General features: G+C 43.4%; 1 protein-coding gene across 4 annotated transcripts in view; it reads right to left on the bottom strand.

Annotated features, from left to right (window-relative positions):
- The window catches only part of MYH10 (myosin heavy chain 10), a 461218-nt gene that overhangs the window by 103707 nt on the left and 344931 nt on the right, over window positions 1-12580 (bottom strand). For all 4 annotated transcript variants that reach the window (XM_029600341.1, XM_029600340.1, XM_029600342.1 and 1 more), the window contains 3 exons: window positions 11296-11467; window positions 8509-8721; window positions 6723-6867 (listed from right to left, as the gene is read on the bottom strand). In XM_029600341.1, the coding sequence (XP_029456201.1) occupies window positions 6723-6867; window positions 8509-8721; window positions 11296-11467 (530 nt within the window). The remainder of the gene's footprint in view (window positions 1-6722; window positions 6868-8508; window positions 8722-11295; window positions 11468-12580) is intronic.

The following is a 12580-nucleotide window of genomic DNA, read 5'->3' as shown; positions in this document are numbered from 1 at the left end:
TTATCAAAACCTCATAAAACCGTATCGGATAATGCTAAAAGCAAAGATTCAGTGCTAAAATACTTTCTAAAACCAAGTTGTGTTGGGTATAATACATTATATTTTTCTAAATGATCAGTTAATTGTTTTTGAACAACTTTTTCAAGCATTTTTGCCAAGAAAGGGAGATTTGAAATGGGGCTAAGATGATTAAAATCAGAAGGATTTGTGCTATTCTGCTTTAAAATTGGTTTCAAGATTGCACATTTTAAGGGGGCAGGTACCAATCCCTCAGTGAGTGAAAGATTTACTATTTTGGTCAGTACTGGCACTATGTCATCTTCACAAAGTTTAAAGTATTTCAGTGAGACTGGATCCCAGGGATCATCCTGCTGTCCTAGGAGAACATCTGTTACAGGTAAGCAACTCTGCTTTCTCCTAGGACAAGCAGGATGGTAGTCTTCACAGATGGGTGAATACCAAGCTACAGGCTGCTCCCGGCAACAACCATGACCAATGGGCACTGGACCAGGTGAAAATGGGCACAAAAATAACTGCAGTGCTCATTCAGCCTGAACCTTAACAACGGGCCCTAGGTAAGGAGGGTTGGGTTTAAGCCTGGAAGAGGTTGCAAAGGATGAATTGGCTGAAGCTGTCTTGCCGACCATCCTTGTCCAAGCAGTAATGGACTGTGAACGTGTGAAGAGAACTCCATGTCGCAGCCCTGCAGATTTTGGTGACAGGAACAGCCCGCATGTGGGCTACAGACAGCACCATAGCTCTCACAGAGCGAGCCTTAACCCGGCCTCCAAGCTGAAGGCCCTCTTGTGCAAAGCAGGAGACGACAGAATCTGCTAGCCAATTGGACAGAGTTTGCTTGCCCATCGCAACACCTAATCTATTTTTGTCAAAAGATATGAAGAGTTGAGTGCATTGCCTATGACTTGCTGTGTGTTCTAGATAGAAAGCTAAGGCTCTCTTGCAATCCATTCTCACCAGAGCCCGTTTGCCCTGGTGAGAATGGGGCCTCAGAAAAAAGGTGGGTAGAATGATAGACTGAGGTGAAAACCAGTCACCACCTTAGGCAGGAACTTGGGATGTGTCTGCAGGACCTCTTTTCCCCGAGAAAATTTTGTGTAGAGTAGATATGTAACCAAGGCCTCGAAGCTCACTAACCCTGCGAGCTGAAGTGACAGTCACCAGGAAGAGGAACTTCCAAGTGAGGAACCTCAGGTCACAGGAGCGCATAGGCTCGAAAGGATCTCACATGAGCTGCACTAATACAACTTTGAGGTCCCAGGACACAACAGGAGGCTGGGGGGGTGTGGGCTCAGTTGCAGCAGGCCCCACATAAAGTGTCCCACTATGAGCTGTAAAGAGATGGGCATGCTGGCAATGCCCTGATGGTAAGCATGGAAGGCACTTAAGTGAGCCCTGACAGAGGTGGTTTTCAGCCCAGCCTTGGAAAGGTGCCACAAATAGTCCAGCAACTTTGGAGTGGGGCAGGTGAATGGATCTAAGCCATGAACCTCACATCAGATGAAAAATCTCCTATACTTAAGTCGATAAGATTTCCTGGTAGAAGCTACCAGCCCGTCATCCAAATAGGGGAACACATGTACCCCTCCCCCCCCCCCCCCCCGCACACACACAGAGCTGCTAGGCACTTGGTGAAGACCAGAGGGGCTGAGGCCAGGCCAAACGGCAGTACTCGATACGGGTAGTGAGCATCTCCAACCATAAAGTGAAGATACTTCCTGTGACTTGAGATCGCAATTTGGGTATAGGCATCCTTCAGGTCGAGGGAGCAGAGCCAGTCTCCTCTTCTGAGGAGTGGAATCAGGGTGTCCAGAGAGACTATTTTGAACTTTTCTTTCTGAAGGAATTTGTTCAAGGCTCTGAGGTCGAGAATGGGGCATAGGCCCCGAGTTCTCTTTGGTATCAGGAAATATCTCGAATAGAACCCTTGGCCCTGTTGCAGAGGGGAACATATTCTGCTGCTCCTGCCTTTACAAGGGCGGAGAGCTCTGTCAAAAGTATTTCCTGTGGAGCGGACAAACCCCACAATGAACATGGGGGAAAGTCCGCAGGGACGTCCCTGAATTCAGCAGATACCCCTGGCGGATGATTGTGAGAACCCACCGGTCCAACGTAACGAGTGGCCAGTGGTGGCCGAAGCAAAGTAGCTTGCCTCCAACTGGAGGGCAGGATGCTGAGGGTATGGTGGGGCTCTGCTGGGGGGCTGGCTGAGGTCTGGGGGCATGTTGTTGACAAGAACGACCCCTGGAAACAGCACAGGGTGTACATGTCCAGGAGGTGGGAGGGTTATATTTCCTTGAGCGATAGAAGGATTTCCTTGAGCTTTGTCGCAAGGGCTTCCTGATGGAGGATCAGAAGCACTAGCCAATAACTGTTGAAGGGTCTCAAGGTGGTCCTTCAATTGGGCTACTGCATCCCTGACCTTGTCTCCGAAGAAATTCTCTCCCATGCAGGGCTGATCAGGCAACTTGCCAAGCTATCCTGGAAGTCCTGTGAAGCTAGGACAGATGGAGGAGGATGAGGCATCACTGAAGACTCCTCAGAGCCCCGAGGAGGTTTGGTGCCTGGCACAGATATCTGTGGGGAACACCTGGGACTCCTGGGCATGTCAGAGGAGGCCTCCTCACTACGGGGTTGCTTTGGTAGTGGCCCGGCAGGCACTTGTGCGGCACTGGTTTCGGAGCAGTGTGCAGATGGTGACTGGTGCCTATGCTTGTGGGACTTCTTGCGATCCTCGGCGCTGGAGAAAGATTGGGCCGAGCAAGCTGAAGATCCTGTCGTCTTCGAGAGAGTCAACAGCGGGGATGGCTATCACTGGTCCCTCTTTCCCTGGACAAACCCGCCAAGGGTGTGGATAGGGACAGGATATCAAGTGGTTCATCACGTTTCTGATGCCGGCGTGGATGGAGTAGACTTTTTGGAACCAAATAGTTTCTCCATCTTATCCAGCTGAGCATGACAGCCCTTGGATCACACAGCTGAGACCCTCAGATGTTATACGAAGCCCCCAGGCAGAGGATGCAAACCTCATGTGGATCAGTAATAAACATGGTCCATAGGCACTGTGGGCACCGTCAAAAACTGGACACCGCCATGAAAAACAGCTGACAAGTGGCTGATGGCCGGTGGCCACCGAGGAGAGACATGCTGGGAATTGACTGCAAAGAAGGTAAAAATAAACCTGCCACGCTATATAGTAACATAGTAATGACAGCAGAAAAAGACCAAAATGATCCATCCAGTCTGCCCAGCAAGCTTCCCAAGGTAGTAACTGCCGCTCCATGCAGGTTACCCCCATGTTTCTCCTAAGGGTAGGAACTGCTGCTCCATGCTGGTTATTTATTCCCATCCTCTAGCCTTTTAGGGATCCACAGTGTTTATCCCATGCCCCTTTGAAATCCTTCACAGTTTTAGTCTTCACCACTTCCTCCGGAAGGGCATTCCAGGCATCCACCACCCTCTCAGTGAAGAAATATTTCCTGACATTGGTTCTAAGTCTTCCTCCCTGGAGTTTCAAATCATGACCCCTAGTTCTACTAAGTTGTTTCCAATGGAAAAGGTTTGTTGATGACCATGGATCATTAAAACCTTTCAAGTATCTGAAGGTCTGTATCGTATCACCCCTGCTCCTCCTCTCCTCCAGAGTATACATATTCAGGTTCTTCAACCTCTCCTCATAAGTCATTTGATGGAGACCACCCACCATTTTGGTCGCCCTTCTCTGGACCGCCTCCATCCTGTCTCTGTCTCCTTTGAGATACAGTCTCCAGAACTGAACACAGTACTCCAGGTGAGCCCTCACCAAGGACCTGTACAAAGGGATTATCACTTCCCTTTTCTTACTAGATTTTCCTCTTTCTATGCAGCCCAGCATTCTTCTGGCTTTGGCTAACAGTGTCACACTGCTTCATTGACTTCAGATAGTTACACACTATCACCTCAAGGTCTCGCTCCTGCTCTGTGCACATCAGCTCTGCACCCCCCAATGCATATAGTTCTTTCAGATTACCTCACCCCAGATGCATGACTCTGCATTTCTTGGCATTGAATCCCAGCTGCCATATCTTCGACCACTCTTCCAGCTTCCTTAAATCCAGTCTCATTCTCTGTACTCCTTCCGCGTGTCCACTCTGTTGCAGATTTTAGCATCATCCGCAAACAGACAAACTTTACCTTCTATCCCTTCCGCAATGTCGCTCATGAAGATGTTGAACAGAACAGGTCCCAACACTGATCCCTGTGGCACTCCATTTAACACCATTCTCTCTTCAGAGTAGGTTCCATTTACCATCACCCATTGTCTTCTATCCATCAACCAGTATGTAAATCCATGCCATACCTTGGAACTGACTCCCAAGCTTCTCATTTTGTTGATGAGTCTTCTGTGTGGGACCATATCAAAAGCTTTACTAAAATCCAAGTAAGTTACATCGAGCGCTCTTCCCTGATCCAGTTCTCTAGTCACACCATCAAAGAAATCAATTAGTTTCGTCTGACAGGACCTTCCCCTGGTGAATCCATGCTGCTTCTGATCGAGCAACCCACTGGACTGTAGATAGTTCACTATCCTTTCCTTCAGCAGAGCCTCCATTAATTTCTCCCACCAGCCAGGAGATGCTAACCAGCCTGTAGTTTCCAGCCTCTTTTCTGCTCCCACTCTTGTGAAGTGGGGCCACAACCGCTCTTCTCCAGTCACTAGGCACTACACCCTTTTCCAGAGATCTATTGAACAGGTCACACAGTGGACCCGCCAGCACATCTCTGAGTTCCCTCAGTATTCTGGGGTGAACCTCATCAGGCCCCATGGCTTTGTCCACTTTCAGTTTTCTTAGCTCTTTCCATACATTATCTTCCGTAAATGGAGTTTCGTCTACTCCACCCCCTCCTACAGTCTTGATAACAAGTGATGGTCCTTCTCCAGAGTCTTCTTTAGTGAACACTGAACTGAAGTATTTGTTTAACATTTCTGCTAATTCATCATCTCTCTCCACCCATTGATCCTTATCCCCTTTCAATTTCACTATACCACTATGTACCTTTCTCTGATATATCTGAAAAATGTTTTCTCACCTCGCTTTCTCTCCTTGGTAATCCTTTCCTCTGCCTTTTTGCTTTCTTGATTACTTTTTTCATCTCCCTCAGTTTCACCAGATAATCCTCCCTGTGTTCCACTTTTTGGGATTCTTTATATTTCTTAAAAGCTGCTTTTTTTTGCTATTACATCAGCCATCTCCTTTGTGAACCAGATTGGATTATTTCTCTTACTTTTCTAACATACAGATTTGTTGCTTTTGTAATTGCTCCTTTTAATTTGGCCCACTGTTCGACCTCTCCCATTTTCTCCCATTCTTCAAGTTCAGCCTCCAGATATTTCCCCATTTCGACAAAGTCTGTTTTTTTGAAGTTCAAAACTCAGGTCTGTGTGTCACTTCTCCTGATCCTATTTGCAATATCAAACCATATTGTTTGATGAACAGTGGTGCTGAGGTGGGCACCCACCTGGACATTAGAGACATTATCCCCATTAGTGAGCACTAGGTCAAGTAAAACTCCCTCCCTCATGGATTCCATTACCATTTGTTTGAACATAGCCCCTTGCAGGGCATCCACTATCTTTCTACTTCTGTTAGATTCTGCAGAAGGGATTGTCCAGTCCACGACCGGCAGATTAAAGTCACCAATCAACACTTCCCCTTTCTTTCCCACCTTTATGTCTTTGATCAGATCTCTGTCTAGTTCATCCATTTGAGTCAGAGGCCTGTACACCACTCCAATAAAAATGATTGTACCGCCATCTTTTTTTTTTTTTTTTTAGGACGGCCCATAATGCTTCTTCTCTACCCCACTTTCCTTGCAGTTCAGTTGCTTGGATATTATCTTTTACATAAAACACAACTCCTCCCCCTTTTTTGTCCTTTCTGTCATTCCTTAACAAGTTATAGCCCGGTATGGCCGTATCCCAGTCATGAGAATCCGTGAACCATGTGTCTCAGTGACAGCAACAACGTCCAAGTCTGCCTCCACCATTAAGGTCTGGGATTTTATTGCCCAAACTGCGAGCATTTATAGTCAAAGCTTTCCAATTTTTCTCCTTTGCTATGTTGCACTTCCTAGGAACCTTTTCTGTTTTTTTGAGCTGATTGATAATGTTATTTTCACTTTGCATGACTGTCACAGGTCTTATTCTGCTATAGATGGTACACAGACCAAAGAAGGGCGACCAGACGTTGAAAAACGGGAACATTTTGAAGAAAAAGTTTTTATTAAGAGCAGAGCTCCAAACCGTGAGGCAACTAACACCGTGGGGGAGGAAAAAAAAACCCCAAAAAAGAGACTGAAGGGGGACCTCGCGTGGATGCGAGGATAGTGACATGCTGGGCATGCTCAGTATGCCTTGTCAAAGTTCTAGAAACTTTGACAAAAGTCTTCCGTGCCGGGCTCCATCTGATATTACCCATCTGTGAGAATTACCATCCTGCTTGTCCTAGAAATCAACATACTAATCTGGCTATCGAGCGCTGAACCCACTTTGAATGTGATGTCCTTAATATTTAGTAATATGTTTTGATATTTTGAATTACTATTTCTTTGACTCCTGGCTGGAAATTGGCACGTAAAACAAAGGATATCTAGGTATCAGGTTACGTGTCATATGAGGAAAAGGACAAGTTCATATCTAACTCTGCCTCTTATCTACCACTTACCCGTTTAGCTTGCTCAAGTTGTTCAGACAGCTCCTCCAAAGCACTCGCCTGTCGCTGCCTCATTTCCTGGATTTGGGCTTCGTGATTCTTGGCTTCTTCTTCGATTGTTTTCTTCAACTCGGCCACTTCCTGTTCACGCTTTGTTCTAGAGAAACCCAACTGGCAATCTTAATTTTGAGAAACATGAGAATGAGTAGATGTGAATCGGTTATTTACACTTTCAGATAATAGAAGGACCAGGGGGCATTCCATGAAATTAGCAAGTAGCACATTTAAGACTAATTGGAGAAAGTTCTTTTTCACTCAACGCACAATTAAGCTCTGGAATTTGTTGCCAGAGGACGTAGTTAGTGTAGCTGAGTTCAAAAAAGGTTTGGATAAGTTCTTGCAGGAGAAGTCCATTAATTGCTATTAATCAAGTTTACTTAGGGAATAGCCACTGCTATTAATTGCATCAGTAGCATGGGATCTTCTTGGTGTTTGGGTACTTGCCAGGTTCTTGTGACCTGGTTTGGCCTCTGTTGGAAACAGGATGCTGGGCTTGATGGACCCTTGGTCTAACCCAGCATGGCAATTTCTTAAGTTCTTAAATAATCTCCCCCTCTGTGCCATGATAACTTATGAACTCTGCTTGCATCAGAGTCTACAACTATAAATTTATCAGGTCTCCTTCCTTTATTAGTAGCATTCAAAATGTATCCTTTAAAAAGAACTATGTACACAAATTACCAGATTAGAATTTCTACATAAAGTTATATTTAGCTGCAATTAAAAAAACAAAGGATCATTAAGAAAAATGTTCAACACAAGAAGAGGGCATTCCATTAAAATTTGCTGCAGCACATCTTATACCTTAAGTAGAGTAGGATGACTCATCAATTGGGGATCCCCAATCTTGATAACAGAAGGGCCACATAAGGCCCTTCAAATCTCTGAGGAGGCTGTGGGAAGCTTATCTGGACAGTTTGATAACCTGAAATGCTGGGAAGGTGGGGGACAGGGTTGCCAGAGTGTGGCAAACTGACATTTCTAGATTTCTGGGATGTTGGCAACCCTGCCATGTCCGTGGGAACCCAACCCCCTGACATGAAGGGATGGTTGAGAGGGTGCACCCCTTCTATCGCTCTCCTATCCCTCACGTGCATTTCAATTTTCAACTGATGGTGCCTGGACTCCCTGCCAGCAGTTCTTCATTAGCATAGATCCACCAGCTCTTCTTCTACTGGGGGGGGGGGGGGGTCTAGCCTCCTCACCAGCAGATCTTCATGCTGGGGCCTGGGAAACCCTGTCAGTCTTTCTGCCACCAAGGTGCATGTGGGGGAAAGGGGTGGGGTAAAAGGGGTGGGGTAAAAGGGGGAACCCTTCCTGCACAGGCTGGATCTGGCCACAGGAAGAAAAGGTATGGTGGGCTGGAAATACTAGCTCTGTGGGCTGTAGTTTGTAGAACCCTGCACTAGATGATCCTGGCTTCATACATATGCCTTCTCCTCTTGGCTACTCACAACACAGCTCTTCTCTAGCACCTGTAACCTTCATAATACAGCAAGATGTTGCTACTCAAGATTCAGACTGTCCCATACTGCTTTAAAAACACACAGAACTTCCCTCAAACACAAGGTCAGTGTGTTCAAAGCAACCTGCAACTTGTGTGTGCATTGCTAACCCATCAGATTTCCATATGGGCTAATAAGTATGTTAAATTATCACAAATATGAGGATTTTCAGAAGATGCATTTCCATTGTCCTCTTGCCTCATATGATAAATTTTTACCCTTCAAAACTATACCTCAATTCCTGCTGAGCTGCAGTGGTATCCAAGGTGTCTTCTAGTTCTGTCTTCAATGCCTCCAACTCCTCACTTAGGTCCCTCTTCTGCTTCTCAGCTTTATTGCGTGAGGCCTTCTCAGATTCCAGGTCCTCTTGCAGTTCTGCAATTTGGGCTTGCAGCTCTCGAACAAGTTTAAGAGCATTATTCTTTTGTACAGTTTCCTCATCTCCTCTGTTGACACAATAGATATATTTTTAAAAAACCAATTGGTGCTTTAGAGGACTATATGACAGGATAGAAAAGTGATCAGTTTACTAGAAAAAATTTTTTATTCTACAGTGTTCTGTGACCGCACCAACAGCAGAAATAGCACATTTGCCCTGCAAGATTAATTTTAATCCTTAAAATGGATTCAAAATGTTTGATACTGAGAGTTTTTCAACCTCTCTCTATATCTTGAGAAAGAATGACCCTGAAACACTAGATTTTTGTTCACGTTTTTCATAATGCCATTTGGATTGAAACAATATGCTTTGAGAGTACTTTTTTCCAATTTATGAAGGTCAGATAAGCTGCATCCCTTTACCATTCAGTTCTACAAGTTGTCCTTGCTGCATCCTTGAGAACTGTGATACTACTTCCTCTGTGGCAGCTCTGGAGGGTTTTTTTGTTGAACAAAACTATAGATAGCTTTCTTGTTATACTTTTGACAAGTTTTATGTTATTACAATTAACTGTAGAAAATCTCTTTTCATAAAGAAAACACTATTACACCTTTCACATACAGCCAAATGTAGGTATTATTACAGTGCTGAATTTTGACCTTATTCCTATTGCTTTTAATTTCTGTTACCTACAAAATCCTGCTAATAATCTTGCTGGTGCTACAATCTAATGTCTTTCTCTACAGCTGGGCAGTTATTTTCCCTTTAAAGAGCTAAAATAAACCCATTACCTTAGCACAGGTAAAGCAGTAGGGCAGGTTACACAGGAAGTAAAGCAATAGGAGATGGCAAGATTTTTTAAAATGAATAAATTATGGCTCTAATACAATAACTATAAAATCTTAAACAGGTGCAATCAGTAAATCAGAAAAAAAGCTAATTTTACATCCAACAGTTGAAATATTTAAAGATATAATGATTTACTACAAAGCAAACTAGGCTAGTAGATGGGCCTAATGATCCTTACCTGCCATTAGAATCTATACCTTTGTTCTATGTAAAAGTTTTTCCAGTCAAGAACTAATTACTAAAAATTACAGGGACAGTAATCAAACTGCCTGAAAACTATTTATTTATTTAAGTTCTTTTAATATACCGATGCTCAAGACAAGGTCTTATCATACCGGTTTACAATAAACAAGGGGGGAAACCAGTTAACACAGGAAGCGAAAGTTACATTAAAACAGGGAAGTAGAACATGGCTGTTTGAAGAAAAAGGGATAGATAAAAATTTCTATTCTAAATGTATAGAAGAGCAGATAAGCATGGAGCGGTTGCTTCTCTGGTAAACTTGAATACAAATTTACATAGTGGAGATTCAATTGAAAAGTTAATATACGCGAGCGGTTATAGAATAGCAGATCCTTCGTGAAGCTGGTAGAGGACGCAACCAAGGGGTGGAGGTCATTGCCGATACCATGGGTTTTCTTCAGTGATAAGCTTGGGCAAAGAGCCAAGTTTTCAATTTTTTTCTGAATGTGAGATGATAATGTTCCTGGCATAGGTCTGGTGGCAGAGAGTTCCAGTGATGTGGCCCATCGGTAGATAGCGCTCGTTTTTTGATGGAGTTGTGTATAGTGGAGCTGCTAGGGGGAACCTGGAGTGAGCCTTTGTATGCAGATATGGTTGGCCTTGATGAGGAGTGTAATTTGAGGGGTATGGTGAGTTGCAAAGAGAATTGATGATATATGGATTTGTGAATGATGGTCAGAGTCTTGAAGAGTATTCTGAAGTGTATGGGTAGCCAATGTAGTATTTTTAGTATCGGTGTGATGTGGTCCATCCTGCGAGTGTTTGTAAGGATCCTGGCTGCTGCGTTTTACAGCATCTGAAGAGGTTTAGTGGAGGAGGCCGGGAGACCAAGTAGGAGAGCATTGCAGTAATCAATTTTTGAGAATAGTATGGCTTGAAGGACAGATCTGTAGTCATGGAAGTGAAGGAGAGGTCTTAATTGTTTTAGGACCTGAAGTTTATAAAAGCCCTCTTTTGTGGTGGTGTTGATGAATTTTTTAAGGTTCATTCTAGAGTCTAGGGTGGCTCCAAGGTCTCTCACATGACTTACTGATGGTATGTTTGTGGTGCTGGCTGGTGGGTTATTATCGTTGGGGGAGATGACCAGAAGACATGTTTAAGCACTGAAGAAGTGCTGTTTTTCTCACAAAACAACTGAGGTGAGAAGATTCATGTCCAATTCGAGATGTGGAAAAAACACAACTGAAGACCAATAACTGAGGTAATCATGCTGGAACAACCATGCATGGGCAAAGCATTAAGCTCTGTTACTCTGAGAAGGTTCTGAGCCACGAGTCACCAGATGACGCCATACCCAAGACAGGATGGCTAATTCACTCGCTTTTTGATGGAAAAATTAATTTACTGTCAGCAGCATAAGGAAGAATTGTATATACATATATATATATTTTTTTTGGTTGTGTTCCCCCAGGGAATTGCCTCTTTTGAAAGGAAAGGCAGAACTCCTTAAAAGTAAATAGCAAGTATCTGCACAATGCTTGTACATTTGTCTTAACTCTAAAATAAATCCAAAATGAAATGACAATTACAAATCCCATGATGCTCAGACCTGGCAATTGCAGCCTGCAGCTCCTCTTCTTTCTTGGCCAGCTGGATCTTCAGTTCTTCAATTTGGGCTTGGAGCTCTGCTATTTGGTCCTGCAGATCTGTTGTTTCACCATCTAATTTCCTTTTCGCTTTCTCTAGCTCCTGCCGTGTCTTTTCTTCTTTTTTTAATCGTTCTTTACAAAAAGGGATAAAACACATTAAGCCTGTTTGGCATTTGGCACTTAGCAAAAAGATACAGTATGCAAATATTGAACAATCAACACAGTAGAATAACTCCACTGGGAAAGCAGTAGTGAGACCGCCACAATAGAGTTTCAATTACAAGCTCTCCACATTCACCTGAACACAATACCAAACTTCATTCTAGTTTACACCAATATAGAATTGCATACTGGAATTGAGCTGTGTTTATAGGGTGACAATGGCAACTAATCTAAACAGTTTCTCTAACTGGTTTCACTAAGGCCATCTGATTCTCATGGAGTGGGTTGAAACAGTGTTATCAAACAGCATTTCCCTATAACTGGTAGCCTTAGACTTCTCAGCTCATCCCACAAAATAAAAAAAAAAATGCTTAGGGTCCTCTAACACCTAGTACTAGTTCCCTTCGTGGTCACACCCTTGCATTATAAACATACTATTAATTTGGGGATTTTCTTTCCTATTAGGCAGCAAGAGAATTTACATCTAACCAGAGCTGGGCTTCCCAAACCTGTCCTGGTCCCTTCACTGCCAGTCAGATTTTTAGGATATACACAGTGAATATGCATGAGAAAACTGCATATACTAGTCTCCAATGTAATTTGATGATTATTCATTGTGGATATCTGGAAACCCAGGTTACCAAGAGATTCAGGAAGCCCTTCTCCACATACAGAAGTAAACATTTAAATTGTTCAGTTTTTCAATTGCACATTCTTACTGTGCAATTTGAGTGTCACATCCTTGGCTCCCTTTTTTCCTTCATGCAAAAAATTTGTTCTTTAAAGATACTCCTGCACAGATTTTTATTTTATGTAAACTAAGAATCTTAAGCATCTAAACATAAAAATTGCATAAACTAGTAATTATATTTTGTCCAAGTTTTGCCTAATCATAAAGACAAATATTCTGGTTAGCTGGTCAGTTCTAAAATATGTAGTAAACCTGCCTATTGCAAAATAGGTGCCAAATTGTGCCCAATTTAGGACCTCAGAGAATGAAAAATGTAAATTCTATACAATACTAATTTTCTGCCAATTCTCAGTCTTCATATTTTTATAGTGAAACCTCTCTCCCTAAAATCA

The sequence above is a fragment of the Rhinatrema bivittatum genome, chromosome 4 (assembly GCF_901001135.1).
Source record: "Rhinatrema bivittatum chromosome 4, aRhiBiv1.1, whole genome shotgun sequence".
NCBI lineage: Eukaryota > Metazoa > Chordata > Amphibia > Gymnophiona > Rhinatrematidae > Rhinatrema > Rhinatrema bivittatum.
The sequence above is the reverse complement of the archived record's forward strand: the minus strand, read 5'-3'. Positions and strand labels throughout refer to the sequence as shown.